This window comes from Diospyros lotus, chromosome 3 (assembly GCF_014633365.1).
Source record: "Diospyros lotus cultivar Yz01 chromosome 3, ASM1463336v1, whole genome shotgun sequence".
NCBI classification, from domain to species: Eukaryota; Viridiplantae; Streptophyta; class Magnoliopsida; order Ericales; family Ebenaceae; genus Diospyros; species Diospyros lotus.
This window is the reverse complement of record NC_068340.1, coordinates 34628145-34646336: the sequence shown is the minus strand read 5'-3', so window position 1 is coordinate 34646336 and position 18192 is coordinate 34628145. Positions and strand designations below refer to the sequence as shown.

Here is an 18192-nt window from a genome sequence, read left to right as displayed (position 1 = left end):
TAAGATAAGAATGTATAACAAAAGAGTTACATAATTTTTTAAGTCAAATTAAAACAAAAATAACTTTTATCATTGTAAAATAAACCCACCAAATATAATATCCATTTATTTTAAATTATTTTTAAAATATAAAAACTAAAAAAAACCGAAAAATAGAGAAGCGCAAATTCATCCAAATGGCAAGGAAGCCCAAGAAAACACCCAAGAGCATGTAGAAGATAGGAGAGGAGAGGACAAAGGCAAATTGAGCTTCCAAAGACACAAGACACCGCCAACCCACGTCACATTTGCATTTCCCATTATAATTTTTAACTTGGCCATTTCAGACACAGCAACCCACGCCCGAGTTGTCTCATTGTTTGTCTTTTTTTATTGTCCCTCCAATCAAATTAAGTCTATTTTATTAAATTTGTATATTTATATTAATAATATTAAAAAAATTAATATTTTTTATAATTAATAAAAAAATTATGTAAAATATATATTTTTTAAAAATATTAAGTTTTTTTAACATTATTAATATATATTATTGTATATTAATTTATTTAGTGAGACGACTTAATTTGATTGGAAGGATAGACAGGTCTAGACTGGGGAATAAGACAGCAGATGTCAGCTCCCCCACCCCCTTCGAGATTCATTCAATCCTTATCCTACCCTTGCCGCCTATCTCTATCCACCCACCCACCCAGTAAGAAGCAAGCCCTAATTCCAATTCCCCAAATACTCAAAAATCATTGAATTTTTAACCAATTCTTCCATGGCTGAATCATCATCTCACGTACTCATCTTCCCCTTCCCCGTCCAAGGCCATGTCAAGTGCATGCTCCAGCTGGCTGAGCTCCTCTGCCTCTCTGGCATCCCCTTCCTCACCTTCCTCAACTCTGACCACAACCACCGCCGCCTCCTCCTCGACTCCCACTTCCTCGCCTCCTTCCCCGGATTCCGCTTCGCCTCCCTCCCCGACGGCCTCCCCCCCGACCATCCCCGCTCTGGCATCCGCATTTTCGAACTCTTCGACTCCATCTCCGCCGTCACGAAGCCTCTCTTTCGCGACATGCTGCTCTGCGGCCGGCTCAATTGCGACGGCAGGCCTCCGGTGAATTGCATCATAGCCGATGGCATATTCATGTCGTTCGCCATTGACGTTGCGGAAGAGGTCGGAATCCCCCTGGTTTCTTTTCGGACGTTCAGCGCCAGCTGCTTTTGGACCTTTCTTTGCATCCCAAGGCTCATTCAAGCCGGCGACCTTCCCATCCGAGGTATCTACTCTTCTCTTCTTTCGTAACCATAACATAATCATAATAATCATATTATATTATTATTATTAAGTCCAATACAATACAATAAGATTAATTTATTATATATATATATTTATATACACACATATATACTTTGATATATACAAAAAAAAATATCGAAATAGTGTAGTTTCGACATTTTTAAGGAGTCTCAGTCTCAGACCATGAAATTTGTTTCTGTTTGGTAGAATAATTTTTTTTAAAAAATTATTTTTATATTCTTTTATTTATTTATTTATTTTTCTGTGTTTCTATTTCGCATTTTTTTAATCTTCTTTTTCTGGAAGATTGTGTCTTTACTTTGGGGGCTTTAATTATCACTTTTATTTTTTTAGTTTTTGAGTTCGTTTGGAAAAAATCACACAATGTATTTTGAGAGAGCAATGAATATTAAATATATATATATATATATATTCTTAGGGGATGACGACGACATGGGCAGAGCTGTATCATCGGTGCCGGGCATGGAGAGCTTCCTCCGCTTCTGCGATCTTCCCAGCTTCTGCCGCGCCGCCGATCCCTCCGACCGGGCGCTGCAGATCGTCGCCACCGAGACTCATCTCACCACTCGAGCCCACGCCCTCATCCTTAACACCTTCGACGAACTCGAAGGTTCCGCCCTCTCCCACATCCGCCGCCACATCCCCAACCTCTACGCCGTCGGCCCGCTCGGGGCCTTCCTCCACGCCAAACTCCCGGAGTCTTCGCGGCGCTCCTCCACCAGCCTCTGGCAAGAGGACCGAACCTGCATGGCTTGGCTCGACGCCCGGCCGCCCAAGTCCGTCGTTTACGTGAGCTTCGGGAGCATTACGGTTTTGACGAGGGACCAGCTCCTCGAGTTCTGGTACGGCCTGGTGAACAGCGGGAAGCCGTTCTTGTGGGTCGACCGGCCGAACTCCGTCGCCGGGGAGCAGCAGGTCCCAAAGGAGCTCGCGGCGGCGACGAGGGAGCGCGGGTACGTGGTGGGGTGGGCGCCGCAGGAGGAGGTGTTGGCCCACCCGGCTATTGGCGGGTTTTTGACGCACAGCGGGTGGAACTCGACGCTGGAGAGCTTGGTCGCCGGCGTGCCAATGATCTGCTGGCCGTACTTCGGCGACCAGCAGATGAACAGTCGGTTTGTGGGGGAGGTGTGGAAGGTGGGGGTGGACATGAAGGACTGTTGCGATCGGGTGATTGTTGAGAAGATGATAAGAGATGTGATGGAGGTGAGGAGAGAGGAGGTTGAGAAGTCGGCCATGCAGATGGCGGAGACGGCGAGGAAGGCCGTCGCGGGCGGAGGGTCTTCGCGCGCCAGTTTGGATCGGTTGGTTGAGGATATCAAGTTGATGACTGGACGTCGTAATGCAACTCAGTGAGTTCGATGGCCACTGAGTCATGCTATATATAGCTATATATATATATATTAAAATCATCTTCAATATAAAAAGTATATGTATGTATTTTGTGATTAATTATATCTATAATATGTGCTTCTTACAGCTTTCATTCTATGATTCACATAAAAAAGAAAATTAAATCACAAAAGTTTTATGCATAGCTATATCATATCATATCATATCATGTGTTATATTTAAGGATTTTTTTTTTACTAAACAAACTTCATTAATTATGTAATAATGTGTACATCATCTTAATCATAATTATGTCTAGCTTTCTTTCTTTCTTTCTTTTACTTAAAAAATTCCAAATTCAACAAGAGTGGATGAAAACAAGCAAAGCAAAGAAGAGAAGAGACCCAAACCAAAAGGCTAACAGAAAAACAAAACCAAATTTAATTTAATCAGGCACAAAGACAAGCCCAAAACCAGCAACCCAAGCTGAAACCCACTGGTTGTCCCCTCCTGCAGTGCAGGCTGCAACCATCCCAAAGCAGACGCCGCCGTTTCCGTCATCGTACCCCCCCCCATTCCTTCCTTTGGGGAGATCACAGGGCGACCCAACACAACAACGGCCAACCGGGGCAGCCTTTCCCTTTCGTGCATGCAGTTGGGGCCCAACATATATATATATATATATAGATATAACCTCGAGGGAAGAAACCACAACAGGAGCCCGTCAGACCAACCTTCATCGCTCACGAGCAACCGACCAGTCGACGGCCACCGCAAGGCCAAAACCCAAATATAAGCGGAAAGCCGGGGAGCCCTACTGGTAACTAGATAAGAGAAACTTTCTATGGTTCTATAGCTACCATCTCCCTTACTCTTGAACTTATCATATATACTTTTTAATGTTTATCATGATATATTTTTCTTTCAGATATGCTTATATATCATATCATATCATATTATATTATATTATACTATATGTGTTAATATTTAACTATTTAATATTTTGAGTTAATTAATAGAATAAAGGTGGGGCTTCATGCCTTATAGTAAAAATATGCTAAAGTTGTATGCAATCAATTTATTTATCCTTATTAATAATAGATTAGGTGACGTGATTAATTTTAAAAAATTATATATTTATTTGACAAAATATAAAATATAAGAAATATTTAAATTAAAAATTTAAAATTCAAAAGGGATGTAAAATTAATTTATGTGCATGTTAATAGCGCCTAGATAAAGAAGTGCTAATTTAGCCAAAATAAATAAATAAATAAATAAAAGAAACAAGAAACAAGAAACAAGAAGGAGAAGAATGCTAAGTTAAATATAAAGTTCTTTCTTTTTTGGTGGACAACTTCCTCTCTATGTGGCTGAGATTAAGGCTCCTCACTACAGACAATATTGGCGATTCAGCCTCCAAATCCAATGCCCTCTTGAGTTGTCTCTATTCCACGGTCACAGTGGTGGACGACTGGACGATCATCCAAGCTTTATATCTCCAACACCATAGTTAGCTGTTCTTCACCTAATCTGAGTGAACACCATGAAACCTTCAAACGCACAACTATATATGACAAACCCATTGCATTGCCTGGTGGGAACTCAGAACCATTAACCCAACCCCACCAGCATGCACGTACGGATTACGGAATGTTACAAGTAGACAGACACAAACACACACGCTCACTCTCCATCTCTTGGATTGGATGCTTCCACTTCCGATCCGTGTTGGTATGATTATGAAGCTGGAACATCCATGGCAAATATATATATTAGATTGATTTCTCGGAATAACAGCTATTCTACATCCAAATCAAACATCTTCCCCTAGTAAGATGCCCTGTTCTAACCTATGGAATTCCGATCACAGAACTGGTTTGCGTACCGCTAGCTAGCTATCACACTGCTGATTATTACTAAAAAGGAAGGCTGGAACGAATGCTCGAGATTCAAGAGTAGTAGTAGTAGCAATCCATGTGCAACAAAAAACTGCTGTTTCTATGAGGTTCATGTGGTTTTGATTTGGAATCCCTTTTTTATTATTTTGGTTGCTTGGAAGAGCTTTAGGTGGCTTGTGGGAAAGAATTAATATCAGATGGTTTGCCTGATCAATACTCTTAAGACTACGACCCTTAGTGGTCACTTAATTATAAGCCAATCTCAAGCTTAAATCACTTGGCCCCTTAGTTTATGGTTGATACCTTTATCTTGCCTTGCTATATATGTATTGGTAGCCTCTCTCGACCTGCCCTTTCTCCTCAATCTAAATTAGTTGAGGAGGAAAAGGAATAATGCGACGTCGGCGTTGTCTTGTTGCTCGCCATTTCCATTTTCCAAACCTCATTGGGTTCAATCCCAAAGTAGGAAAATGCCTGCAACATATAGCTTATGAAAATTAATTCTATAAACGAAGTAATAACACAGACTCAACACAACAACTGATACCCGCTTCGCACTCGCACACTCACACTCACACTCACACATGCAAACAAAACTGTAAATCTAAAACATAAAAAAGAATCAAACTTCATGGGTTATAAATAAAGAAATAGAGAACTGCCTTTTGCACTTCTAATCACAAAATTTCTTCTCTAAGAATTTAACTTCTTGTCTTCTTTGTCTTGGCCCTTGAGCATATACTGTTATCATATGTAATTAAATGAAATTTTTTGTAAGCTAACAAAAATGCCTTTTTTTTTATACAAAAGAATAAAAAAAATTAAATTAATTGTAGAAAAAGATCGATCAGATATCGAGGTTTGAATGAATGGTCAAGTCAAAAAGGTTTGAATCCCAAGCATTGGCATTTCCGTTGCTTAGGGTTGCATTGTCAAAACCCAAGAAAGAGAAAGAGAGGAACGAGCATTCCTAGGTTTTTCCATAGCTTTATCAAATCATATGATTCCATTTTCAGATGCAAGGAAAAGAAGTACAGTTCCAGACACGCATGCATTCTCTCCTCTTTTCATTTCCCAACTTTTCCTTTATTATATCCATAAATTTTCCTGGAAAATCCATCCCACAACACATGCATTTCTGGGTAAAAGTAATTGTATCTAATTATAGCTTTATCATATATATATATATATATGTATGTATGCATGCATGCATGCATATTGATCAAGTAATATTGTTGTGGTTTGATCTCCGAGGAGGCACGGGTGCTCCGCCGATTTCTCCGACGCAAACCCCACTTCCCACCGCCACTGCTCCGCCACTCCCTCTCCTTCATTTATATATATATATATATATATAATATGTTGGTTGTATGTATTGGTGGCATTATTCATGTAACCTCCTCGCTTCTTGTGCAACCTTAACCTTTTGTGTTTAATTATTCTTCACTCTCCCCTAAATTATAGTTTTGGGTTATTTGGGTTATTTCATGTGATTCTGCATTGATTTGGGTTAGTTTAAGGATAATATTTATAGTTTTGATTTGACCATAGAAGTCTTTATGATTTTGTGTGTGTGTTTTTTTTTAATTTGAAGTAAAAAAATTAAAGTAATTATAGTGTTATGCCTTGTAATTTCACACCCATAGAAGCATATTTAAAAGAGAATTTAACATCTGTTGATTGATTGTGAATATCAAAATTAGTTGTTCATTATTTAAGAATTCTTGTTTAGTTATTCTCTCTCTCTCTCTCTCTATATATATAGTAGCTTTGGTAAATAATAATAATATTATTAATCACATTTAAGAACAAGTAAAAGAAACTCTTTCCCTTATGCTAACGCCCATATATCTAAGTAATTAGTAACCATTGATTCAACACCAAAGCTCCAGCGTGAGAGAGACTTGCATGCTTAATTGAACCATCCAAACAATCCATTTTAATTGTACACACTTAATATTAATTAATATACTAGAAGAGAGTTTTTCTCTTTGCATGCTTATTATATATATATATATATATATTGTGAACCGACATGTCTACTTCCCAAAGTATAGCTGCTGGTTATGCGACACTTGGCACATACATTCAGACTCAAGGGCATGCACTTTTATGACTCAAATCAAATCACCCACCTATTTTGGATGTTTTGAAGGGTAATTAACTCACGTAGAAATATCATCCCTTATAATGTAAGTCATCTGTATAAAGACTTTTTAATTACCAATTAAAAATGACTCTGGAGATTCAACTAATTAAGCTTTAATTAAATTATTATATTATATTAAATTAAATTAAAATCAAAATCAAGAATAAAAAAAAAAAAAAAATCCCCCATCACCACCGGGCGGGGATGGCTGGCTTCCAGCTGGCTGAGGATGACAGACAGCAAATTAATTAAATTGGAGGAGGAAGGAAAGATTGAGAGCGGGAAGGAGACTCTCAAAGTTGGCACCGGACCGGCCGGAGAGATTGGAGAACCACCACAAGGAATTAGAAGCAATCTATAAATTAAATGAACCAACATGGGGATGGGGTGGCGATGGTAATTCAACCACCAGGGGGAACCCCACCATTGAAACACATTGGCATTGGGCTCCTTTTTGGAACCCATCTGGCAACTGGTTTAGTACTCTCGTTGCCAATGGGTTCTAGCTAGCTAGAACATGTACATTTACACACAAATAAGGAGAATAAAAAGAAGAAGACTTTGACAAATCCAGGAAGAAAAAGAAGGAAAAGGATAAAAAGAATTGGGAAGAAGAGGCCACCAATTGCGTCTTCATCGTCTCGATTACTCATTTTCTCTTCTTCGCCTTTTCATCAATTCATCTTTATCTTCTTCATCCTTTCTTTCTTTATACCTATCGATGATGGGTTCTGAAAGGAGCTCATTGTCAATAGGTTTTGGTGATGGTTCCAATCGGCAATTTTTATTTGAATTTTCATTTTTTTGTTTGAAAAATATTTTTTCTATACTTTGGGTTACACATACACATGTAAAAAATCAAAATATATACCTCTCACATCTCACGTCGAAACGAGATGGTGAGACGCATGATCAAAATATCTCTCGTTCAAGACGGTGAAACGGTGCGAGGGATATTTTGGTCATTTGCGAGGTGTATAGCTCAAGGTGTATCTCTTGATATATAAGTATCATCGTGATCATTTTTGTTTTTATTTTGATTTAATTACAGTTTATTTAATTTTTAATTAATATTATTCAGACTAATTTAATAAAATTAGTGACGAGAAAAAAGATGTTCCCGCTAAAAAAACTAAACCACAGAGACTCTTAATAAAAATATTTTCAATTCATATAAAATATCTGAATCAATGAGTCAAATAATAAGAGTTTTGAGTTCATTTCACTAACAGAGAAAAAAAAAAATCAACACCATCCCGAGTCATAAATTAGATATGAATAATTGAGTGGGAAATAAAGGAATGGACCCAACATGACTGAAGGATGCTTTATAGCCGTCGATCATACTGAACATATTATATATATATATATATATATCAACGGTGATCCGCACAGTAGCAATACGTCCATCGTCTTTCTGTACATTAATTGGTTGTGGAGCCATCGCACCAGATGAGCAATTATTGCTGCTAATTAAGGGAAATAATAATAATATTTTTATAAAAAAATATTTTAATTTCTTTTTTTGGGTATAATTATATTATTATTATTAATTAAGGATCTAAAATTAAATTAGTAATATCATATTTATTTTTATTTTGTTTTGAAGGTGGAAACTAACTTTTCATGGTAACTTAGAGATGAGAGAGAGAGAGAGAGAGAGAGAGAGAGAGAGAGAGAGGGCTGCGATGATTTCATTTCATGTGAATAAAAAAGCATGTGCAGACAAAAGCCATACCCATTTCAGAAAGTGAAACGTACGTGGCGCTTAATTTCTACTTGTAAATATATCTATATCTATATATATATCAGAAAAAGAAAGAAAGAGAGAGAGAGAGAGAGAGAGACAGTACTAGGATACTTACACGTACACGTGTCAATCTGTGAGTCCCAGTTGTAGATACCGTGACGGCGACCCACTCAAATATTATTATTATTATTTGAAAACTTATTTTTGAAACGCGCTCGATCGTATATATATATATATATATGTATGTATGTATGTATGCCACCCTAAACCCAGCTCACGACACTATTCGTTGCATTAAATAATAATAATAATAATAATAATGTATCGATAAATTTCATTAATAATAACTAATCAAACCTTAATTATAATTAATAATTAATTAATTAATGCAACCTCATCTTTCATTTCTTCTCTCTTCCTTCCTTGGCGAAACCACCACCACCACCTCCCGAGCCGTACTTCACTCCACCTCGATCTCCTCTCTCCATCCCTTTTTCTCTTTTCTACCCTAATTCTAATTGCCATCTCCACCGTCGCCACTCACATTAATAGGTTTCCTTCACATGCAGTCGTTTAACTCTCTCTCTCTCTCTCTTTGGCTCTTGAATTTTTTCCAACGAAATATATCTCAGATTAAATCTCTGTCTTCGAATGGAACTTAAATTTGATCTGAATTCAATGGCGAAGACGTACGAACTGAGGGGTCGGTCGACATTAATGCCATTGCCAACCACGTACGTGTAGTTTTTGTTTATTTTTCTATAATTAATAATGCTAGCTACTTGAGAGACCAACAGCATTTTAAATATGTTAAAGAGATGCTTATTTTAATGATATATAGGACGTAAGTGATCTATTTTATAAAACTTAAGGAGTTGCATGCATGTTATTTTAATTTCAAAATAATATAAAGGTGATCCATGCAATTAATTTAATCAAATCTTATGGGTGACATGTGAAATTTTTCTTTAGATAATGGATAAATTACATCGCAACCCTGAATTTCTATAAAAAAAAAAAAAATACATAAAACCTCTTGACATTTGAAAAATAAGAATGATCGATCTCCTTGAAATTATTAATTATGCATCACTTTCATCCCTTGTCCTTAGAAAATGACTATTACTTTAACTTTTCAAATGCCAAAAATGCATTTTCTCTCTTTCTTTCTTTCTTTCTTTGAAATTATAGAAAAATAAATCCATTGATATAACCATCATTTGTTCTTATGGTAAGAGAGAGGAGACGGAGGAAGACAAAGAATGAAATGAAAAGATATAGATGCAAATATAGAAAGTTTGCCAATGGGGTTGTTGAGAAAAACAATAAGAAAAACATGTAGAGAGAGACAAATAATGGGTCGTTGAGAAAAGAGAGAACCCCATCGATCTTAATTATATCATTAGATAAGAAGAAGATGTATATCTTTGTTGTCATCAAACTATAAGAGAGAGGGGCTATTATTGACATTGGGTTTGTGATAGAATCATTTGTCGAGACATACTCGTTTAGCAATTCTCAAGGAAATGCTTGGAGAAAGAAATAAAGCTTGGATTTGTTGCAATGATAAGAAAGATTGACAAAAGAGATACGTACGATTGGTTGTCTTTAATGAGAGAAATTATTTAAATCATAAGAGTAAAATTCTTTCCACCTATTTTTATATGAAATTGCCAATTGGACACTACTTGTGGTGATACTGTATGTTGATATCTTATTTTGTATGTTATATCAACATAAATGTACATGATATTAACACAATGTGTTGGTAAAAATATCAAATTTAAGTATCCAAATAGTATTTACATTTTTTAAATAAGAGATTTTTGTCATTTCCCAAGTATGTTAAATGTGTCTATGTCTTTTTATTAAAACTCAAAGAGTATACCTAGTATAATTTTCTTTTTAAATAATTAATATTTTATAAATAAAATAACTTTTTACATTAAAAATATTTACTAAGAGTAATCATTAGATGAAATTGTTGTAAATTTGTACATATATTTTAAGTGTTGGAAAATTACATATATAAGTTTAAAAAATAGTATTATTTATCTTTTTAAACACTTATAATAATAGGTAAACAGTAACTTTCATATGTAAATATTGCCACCCTTTTCAAGAAGTCACCCTTAAATTTGTTAATATATGTAAATTTTACAGGTTCGAACTAATAAGATGTGCCAATCACTAAGCTACTGAATGCATGCAGTCTCCTTCTGCAACTTCTTTGAATTCTTTACAGTATATGTGTATTGCATACTTATATTGTTACAATTAAGATTAATAGACAAACTGGATACAAAGATTTACTTACACAGGGAGGGAGGGAGGGGAGGGGAGGGTTAAAAGTTGCACACATGTGGGGTCTCAGAGGTCAGTGAGAGGGCCAGAACGGGGGATGATTATTGATGAGATTACCAAGAAACAAACATTTATTAAACAATTCTTTATCTTATTTTTACAGTCAGGCTTTTGACGGTCAAACTTACAGTGAGCCACCTCTTTCTCTTTGCACTCTTTCACATGCATAGCAATAGCACTCACCACACACAATCAATATATAAATAGTGTGTAAGTGTGTGTATGTATGTATATATCAGTGAAAACACATGACAAAATAACTTAATTAGTTTAATTATGCACTCTAATAATGCTTCCATAAAAATTCACATTTTGGAAGTACTACCACTGTTGACTTGGGCTGATCAATTATTCAAGATCCTCTTTGCTTGCGTTTGAAGAGAAAATGAAATCAGATTCACTCATTTTAATTAATTAATTTCAGCCCAACAACGTGATTTATATATATATATATATATTAACATTAATTATTACATATTCAAACTAAGATCGGGGTGATTTTATATAATAATACAATAATATTAATTAATTTGTTGCATAAATTAAAAAATTAATATATATATATACATATTAAGCAATGAAATTCCATGTATAAACAGGTGGGTAAGTAGCTATAGGAGAACAGATTTTCTTGCAAAGTGTCCCTATAAGAGTAAGAATGATGGGAAATAAAAACCTTAAGACCCGGAAGACAAGGGTTAAGTGTCTTGCAATAGGGGCACAAGAAGCAAAACCCATGAATACATATATGAAAATATATTATACTATATATATGTATATATATTTCCACTATATCTCTCTTTGCTTGGCATGCATGCATACATATATATATATATATAGTTTAATTAATTAATTAGCACATATTTGTGAAGAACTCTCAGTCTCTGCACATACACCAAGAAAATAATGTCAGTCATGCATGAATTATTGTAATCTGCAGCAGCACACACCGGGGAGAGAGAGAGAGAGAGAGAGAGAGCCCCCGGCTGCAGCGGGGGAGCAGTTTGATGATGATTAGGACTGGGGATGATGACAATAGTAGTAAAATAAAGAAAGGGATGGATGGTGATGGAATGGAGGGGATGGAATGTGAGAAAGTTATGGGTGTTTGGTTGGAGAGAAAGAGGGGCGAGAAAGAGAGAGGGGGAAGGGGTGGTAGCAGCAGCAGCAGCAGATTTCTGACATTGAAATGACGGGTGGGTGTCCAACTGGGCATGAATAAATGGGTGTGGAGAGGGGCTGCGTGTGGGTTTTTTTGTCCTTGTCAGATTACATTACATTTCTATATATATTATCACATCTGTTACCATTTGCCAAATGACCAAAATTATATTCCTACGATTTTTTTTTTTTTTTTGGGTAAATAGGAGATGAGTGAGTACAGGTAATAGCGCAGGTCTTCACTTTAAAGTATCAACTTAAAGTGATTTATTGACCTATTAGGTTATAACAATAAGATTCCACAAAGCAATACTAAATGATATTATCAAAATATATATATAAATTTACATATGAGGTATATATACATGTTCTTTTTGGCTCAAGAGTGCATGAGCTTCAGCCAAAATGAACACTTACTTATCATTAATTAAGAAGAGAAAAGTGATAACAATTAATGATATAAGAGTAAAAATAGAGAAAAAAAAAAAAAGTGAAAGATAATGTAATCAATATTAACCCTAATTAATTAATACTTAAAACTCAAGCAAAATCTTAAATTATCTATAGAGAAGTACAAAAGCTAATTATTCCACAAACCGAAATATAATTCATCTTTGAATTATGAAAGCATATTAATCGATCTCTAATTTATCATTGAATTGTGAAAATAAAATAATCTCAAAATAATTGAATTTTCTTAATTATTTTTTTTCTCCAACGAAATATGATTTTTGATTGAATTTTCAAAAGCACAGTTTTTAAATTTTCTTATATTTTTAAGCAAATATAGTTTTGATTGGATTTTCAAATACTATATTTTTACTTCTAACTTCAAAAATAATTTTTTTTAAGTTAGTAATTATATTTTTTTTTTCATTTTTCTCTAATTTTTCCTTTCAAATGATCAATTAACGTCATCTTTCCTCCACTTAAGGATAAGTTTGATATTTTTAATTTAATAAATTTGTAATAATAAAATTATATACAATTATTTAATATTAATTTGTGCATTGTGATCATTTTATTAACATGTAAATCTAATCTAATTTCCCATAAAAAAATGTAAAAAATTTATGAAATAAAAATAAAAATATAAAAAATTAACTTTCTCAATTTTAAGCTTGGAGGGAATTTAATTAGTGAATTTATCCTGTGCATCACTATGCTTATTCTATTTTTAAGTCCTCAAATACACGCATACGCGCGCGCGCACACATATATATATTTATATTTTTTTATGTAATAATTTAAATTTTTTATTATTTTAATTATACCTTTATATATGTATTTTTAAGTTAATTTAATTCCTATATTTTGATTTTTTTTTCGTGTGACAATTTAAACTTCTCCTTGTTTTTATTATATCACTATATTTTTATTTTGGAGTTAATTTAATTTATGTATTTTGATATATATATATATAAAAAAATAAATTAATTTTTCTCACTTTATCTTTTTGTTTAAGATATAATTAAAAGAACAAAAAATTTAAGTGATTCTATTAAAAAAAAACTTAAAAGTAGATAGAGGCCAAAAAATAGATTTTGCTATTTTTGAATTGATACATACATATATGCATGCTTACACACACGCACATATATATATATATATACAGGCACAGAGAGAGTACAAATAGAAATCCAATGGGAGGGAGGGGGAATGACTATGAGTAGCTTAGTGAATAAGACAGGTGCTTAAAGTAGAACGAATGAAGCCTGAAAATCCAAAGAGGGGAGGAAGCATGCAGTTTGTTTAAAGACTACGGAACTCCACATGCTAGCTAGCTCCCACATTATATATATATATATATATTAGGGTTACCTTTCCATCTTCATTAATATCAATTATTATTATTATTATTATTATTATTCCATCTCCCCTATTCCTATCCTATTCCTATTCCTATCCCGTACTCAATACACATACATACATACATACATAATGCATGCTGAAGAAGAAGAAGAAGAAGAAGAAGAAGATAAGCTCGAAGCCTCGCCTTTCCACGTTAGTTACCATTTCATCCACAAAACCCCAATTTCAACTTACCAAATTAACCTTCTTAATTCGCAGAGCCCTAAATACGGTATTTTTTTTTTTTTTTTTTATTCTTTGGGCACCTCAAGTAGGAAGGTGACAAAAGTACGAGGCTGCCCTTCATCACCCTTCCATTTTGCTATTATCACTAAAATCATAGAGGTCTGGGGATCAGAGTTGCGCTGCCCCTTTGATTTAAGGGCACTCCCAATCTTCTTCATTTATGATGATCCCTCCAAAATAGAGGAGAATTAGGAGAGAGAGAGAGAGTTATATAACCTTTGAGGGATCTTATATGCAACCCTTCATTTTGGCCAACAATTCAATTCATTTGAATATTTTCTCTTCATTTTCTTGGACCCTTCCGCTTCTTCTGCAACTGCTCATGGTTTAATTTCTCTCTAGCTAACCCTTTGATTCTCTTCCCCTGATCTCCTTTGCTATATTGTGATTCAAGCTTCGATCGAGCTTCTTTAATGGCTTCCATGAACAACTGGCTAGGGTTTTCCCTCTCGCCGCAGCCTCAGGACCATTCACATGCCTCCGCCGTCTCCCGTCTGGGCTTCAACTCCGAAGAAATTTCCGGCGCCGACGTCTCCGGTGAATGCTTCGATCTTGCTTCCGACTCCACCGTTCCTTCTCTCAACCTTCCGGCCCCTTTTGGCATATTCGAAGCATTCAACAGGAACAATCAATCGCAAGGTTTGTCACCTACAAAGTGCGAACCCTTGTATATTAAAGCTAGGTCTTCGATTTTTGAGTTGATTTTGCCGTCTTTTTTCGCAGATTGGAACATGAAAGGTGTTAACATGAACTCGAGCAGTAACTACAAGGCCAGCTCGGAGCTTTCTATGTTAATGGGAAGCTCATGCAGTAACCAGAACCTTGAAGACCATGGGCCGAAGCTCGAGAACTTTCTCGGAGGACACTCTTTCGCCGATCACAGGCAGAAACTTTCTGACCAAATGTATCCAAATTGTTCGTTGCAGCTTCCGTCAGAGACAAACATGGATAATGGCGGCGGCGGCTCCACCAGCACGATAGGCCTCTCAATGATCAAGAACTGGCTGAGGAACCAACAGAGTTCTCCGGCACCGCCGGACAACAAGGGTGCACAGTCTACTTTGTCGCTGTCGATGAGCACCGGCTCTCAGACAACGACTCCCCTGCCACTTCTCTCGGCTGGCGGCGGCGGCGGCGGAGAGAGTAGTACTTCGTCGGATAACAGACAGCTCAAGGAGACAACGGCTGATGCTCAAACCGGTGCGGTAGAGACCGTGCCTCGCAAATCTATTGACACTTTCGGCCAGAGAACTTCTATATACCGTGGCGTCACCAGGTAAAAATAGTGACGGCGGGTTCTCATCGTTCAGATAAACAGTCTTCTGTTCTTCTGACTCGGTTGGTTATATATATATATCTATATATATTGACATCTGTATATTTATGTCGCAGGCATAGATGGACTGGCAGATATGAAGCTCATCTATGGGACAATAGTTGCAGGAGAGAAGGGCAGACCCGGAAGGGAAGGCAAGGTGTGTTCTATTAGGATCTAAAGACTGAAAAACAAAAAAAGAAAGCGCATTCTTTGTTTTAAAAATTAGGGTATTTTAAGATTGAACTTATTTTATTCAGAATCAGAAATTAACCAGGTTTTGAAGCCATTATTCTTAGCAATGTTTTCTAAATATATAGCACTAACTTGTGTCCTAATTTGATCTGTGGCTGCGGGTATCTTCCCTTTCTGACATGTGTGCTTCTTCAACCTATCTGCAGTCTATCTGGGTAAGTTTCGAGTGCTCCCTTCTCATCTTTTCTTTCTTTTTGTTCTCGTTATATATATATATTTACAGTAATAGCTAGCTAGGTAACCCCCTTTCTGCATTATAATGTTGTTTCTGAAACATCGATGTGATGTACAAATGTAGGAGGTTATGACAAGGAAGAAAAGGCAGCCAGAGCGTATGATCTAGCCGCATTGAAGTACTGGGGTCCCACTACCACTACCAATTTTCCTGTAAGTGTCTCACAATTAATGTTGCCTTGCCGCCATTGTCAACTTCCTAGTTCAGCACTATAACTGGGAACAAAGTGCTTGTCAATTTCAACGTTCTTTTTCTCCAAATGCATGCCCTAACAAGTGTTTATACACCTATTTATGTATTCTTATATATATATATATATATATATATATATTCTCCACCCCCATGTCGGAATCATTGTGTGCATATTTCTTTAGGCAAAAAGGAGCAAGGAAACATGCCGCAGAATTCTATCCACTCACCTTGTTGGTGTGTATATATATATATATATTTCACAATTTTATCTTGTTTTGTTGATTTGAAACTTTAGGTCAGCAACTATGAAAAAGAGATTGAAGAAATGAAGCACATGACCAGGCAAGAATACGTCGCCTCTCTTAGGAGGTAAACAAATTTAAAAAAAGAAAAAAAAAACTTTTTCTCGTTTTATTTTGTTGTTTTCTCCAATATGACATATTAACTGCAGTTTCTGATAGTTCCATTCTTCCTGCAGGAAAAGCAGTGGGTTCTCTCGCGGCGCATCCATCTACAGAGGAGTGACAAGGTAAACCCAACTAGAATTTTCATAATTAAAATAATTAGTATTAATGAGCTCGATTATATTTTGTATATAAAGTTTGATGGTTGAAATTAGAGAATTCATATATTTGTTATTATTGTGCTTTTGCTCAACTTTCGGTCTGTTGTTAGACACCACCAGCATGGAAGATGGCAAGCAAGGATCGGTAGAGTTGCGGGAAACAAGGATCTTTACTTGGGAACTTTCAGTAAGTTTACAATTGATTCTTTAATTTTCCTCGGAAACCCACAATTTAGCAACTTCTTTTGGTTTTGCGTATTGGGCGGATCATGTAGTAGCCCAGAAATTCACAAAAAAATCTGTATACCAACTCTTCCCCGCCTGACTTCTCTGAACTCTTTAATTAGGCACCCAGGAAGAAGCAGCAGAAGCCTATGACATTGCGGCTATAAAGTTCCGCGGACTGAACGCAGTGACAAACTTCGACATGAGCCGCTACGATGTCAAGAGCATTCTAGAGAGCAGCACGCTGCCGATAGGTGGCGCTGCCAAGCGGCTGAAAGATGTCGAGCAGGCTGAAATGGCGATGGAGGCTGTCCAGAGAGCCGATGCCGACAACATAAGCTCCCATCTCGGCAGTGGAATGGGCGGTTATGGCGCCAACTGGCCCACCATTGCCTTCCAGCAAGCTCAGCCACTCAACTTCCACTACCCATATGGTCGACTGTGGTGCAAGCAAGAGCCGGCCGAAACGGAACACGCCGCCTTCGGCCAAGACCTCAACCAGCTTCAGCTTGGGAACCCTCATAACTTCTTCCAGCTGCAAAATCTGATGAGCATGGAATCCTCCTCCTCGATTGAGCACAGCTCCGGCTCCAGCAACCCCATCTACGGCGGAGTGGGCTTCCCCGGCGCCGGCGGCAATGGCAATGGCGGGTATGTGATGCCACTGGGGACTACTGTTATATCCCAAGAAGCTGCTGGAAACAACACTCACGGGAGTGGATTCGGGGAGAATAATGAGATTAAGGAGCTTGGGTACGAAAACATGTTTGGTTCCTCGGATCCTAGGAATAGTCACATGTACTATCTATCGCAGCAGCAGCAGTCGGCTTGTAACGACTGGATTCCGACGGCGGTGCCGGCTCTTTCGCAGAGGGCAGGCGCCATTGCGGCGGTTTGCAACGGATCTCAAACGTTTACGGTGTGGAACGATACATGATTTTAAGTTGTTGAAGATGAATCCGCGGCGGTGGAAAGAAAGTGGAAAGTGTGTACACAACTAGCTTACTGATCATTTTGCTAATTTGGATTCTTCATGTTGTTGTCATCCTCCTGCTTGCGTTTACGCCATGATCAAAGGAAGATGATAGTTAGGCCTGCAGATTGTTCTTTTTGTTTTCGATTTTGATTTATTTTCCCTTTCTTTCATATTAACATGATGAATTAGTTTTTGTTTAAGGATCTGGGTGTCTGAAGTTCAGCAATGGCAAGCTGGAGAGAGGTTTGTTTCTCGATCGGTTGCTATGAATTTTGGGAACTTCAGATTTACAGATCCTCGATTGGAAAGGAATTCACCAGGCTTTGTAATTTTTGAATAACACAACGATGATACAAAGAATGGCTGACCCAAAGA

The 18192-nt window shown here is 36.7% G+C and overlaps 2 protein-coding genes across 2 annotated transcripts; both read left to right on the top strand.

Moving 5' to 3' along the window:
* Nucleotides 1-622: 622 nt before the first annotated feature.
* Nucleotides 623-2786, top strand: LOC127796202 (7-deoxyloganetic acid glucosyltransferase-like). The gene is made up of 2 exons (XM_052328224.1): nt 623-1262; nt 1722-2786. Exons 1-2 carry the CDS (start codon nt 761-763, stop codon nt 2654-2656), a joined length of 1437 nt encoding a protein of 478 aa, XP_052184184.1. The 5' UTR covers nt 623-760; the 3' UTR covers nt 2657-2786.
* An 11449-nt stretch (nt 2787-14235) lies between these two features.
* LOC127797763 (AP2-like ethylene-responsive transcription factor BBM) lies at nt 14236-18192 on the top strand. Its single transcript, XM_052330903.1, has 9 exons — nt 14236-14693; nt 14778-15330; nt 15447-15529; nt 15771-15779; nt 15923-16011; nt 16347-16420; nt 16530-16580; nt 16727-16803; nt 16964-18192. Exons 1-9 carry the CDS (start codon nt 14468-14470, stop codon nt 17776-17778), a joined length of 1977 nt encoding a protein of 658 aa, XP_052186863.1. The 5' UTR covers nt 14236-14467; the 3' UTR covers nt 17779-18192.

What these genes read in the sequence shown, in the direction of transcription:
- LOC127796202 (XM_052328224.1), top strand. Translation starts at nt 761, where the DNA reads ATGGCTGAATCATCATCTCACGTACTCATCTTCCCCTTCCCCGTCCAA. An exon ending in CGGCGACCTTCCCATCCGAG is followed by an intron (nt 1,263 to 1,721) that starts GTATCTACTCTT and finishes ATATATTCTTAG; the next exon opens with GGGATGACGACGACATGGGC.
- LOC127797763 (XM_052330903.1), top strand. Translation starts at nt 14,468, where the DNA reads ATGGCTTCCATGAACAACTGGCTAGGGTTTTCCCTCTCGCCGCAGCCT. An exon ending in CTACCACTACCAATTTTCCT is followed by an intron (nt 16,012 to 16,346) that starts GTAAGTGTCTCA and finishes TTGAAACTTTAG; the next exon opens with GTCAGCAACTATGAAAAAGA. An exon ending in ATCTACAGAGGAGTGACAAG is followed by an intron (nt 16,581 to 16,726) that starts GTAAACCCAACT and finishes GTCTGTTGTTAG; the next exon opens with ACACCACCAGCATGGAAGAT.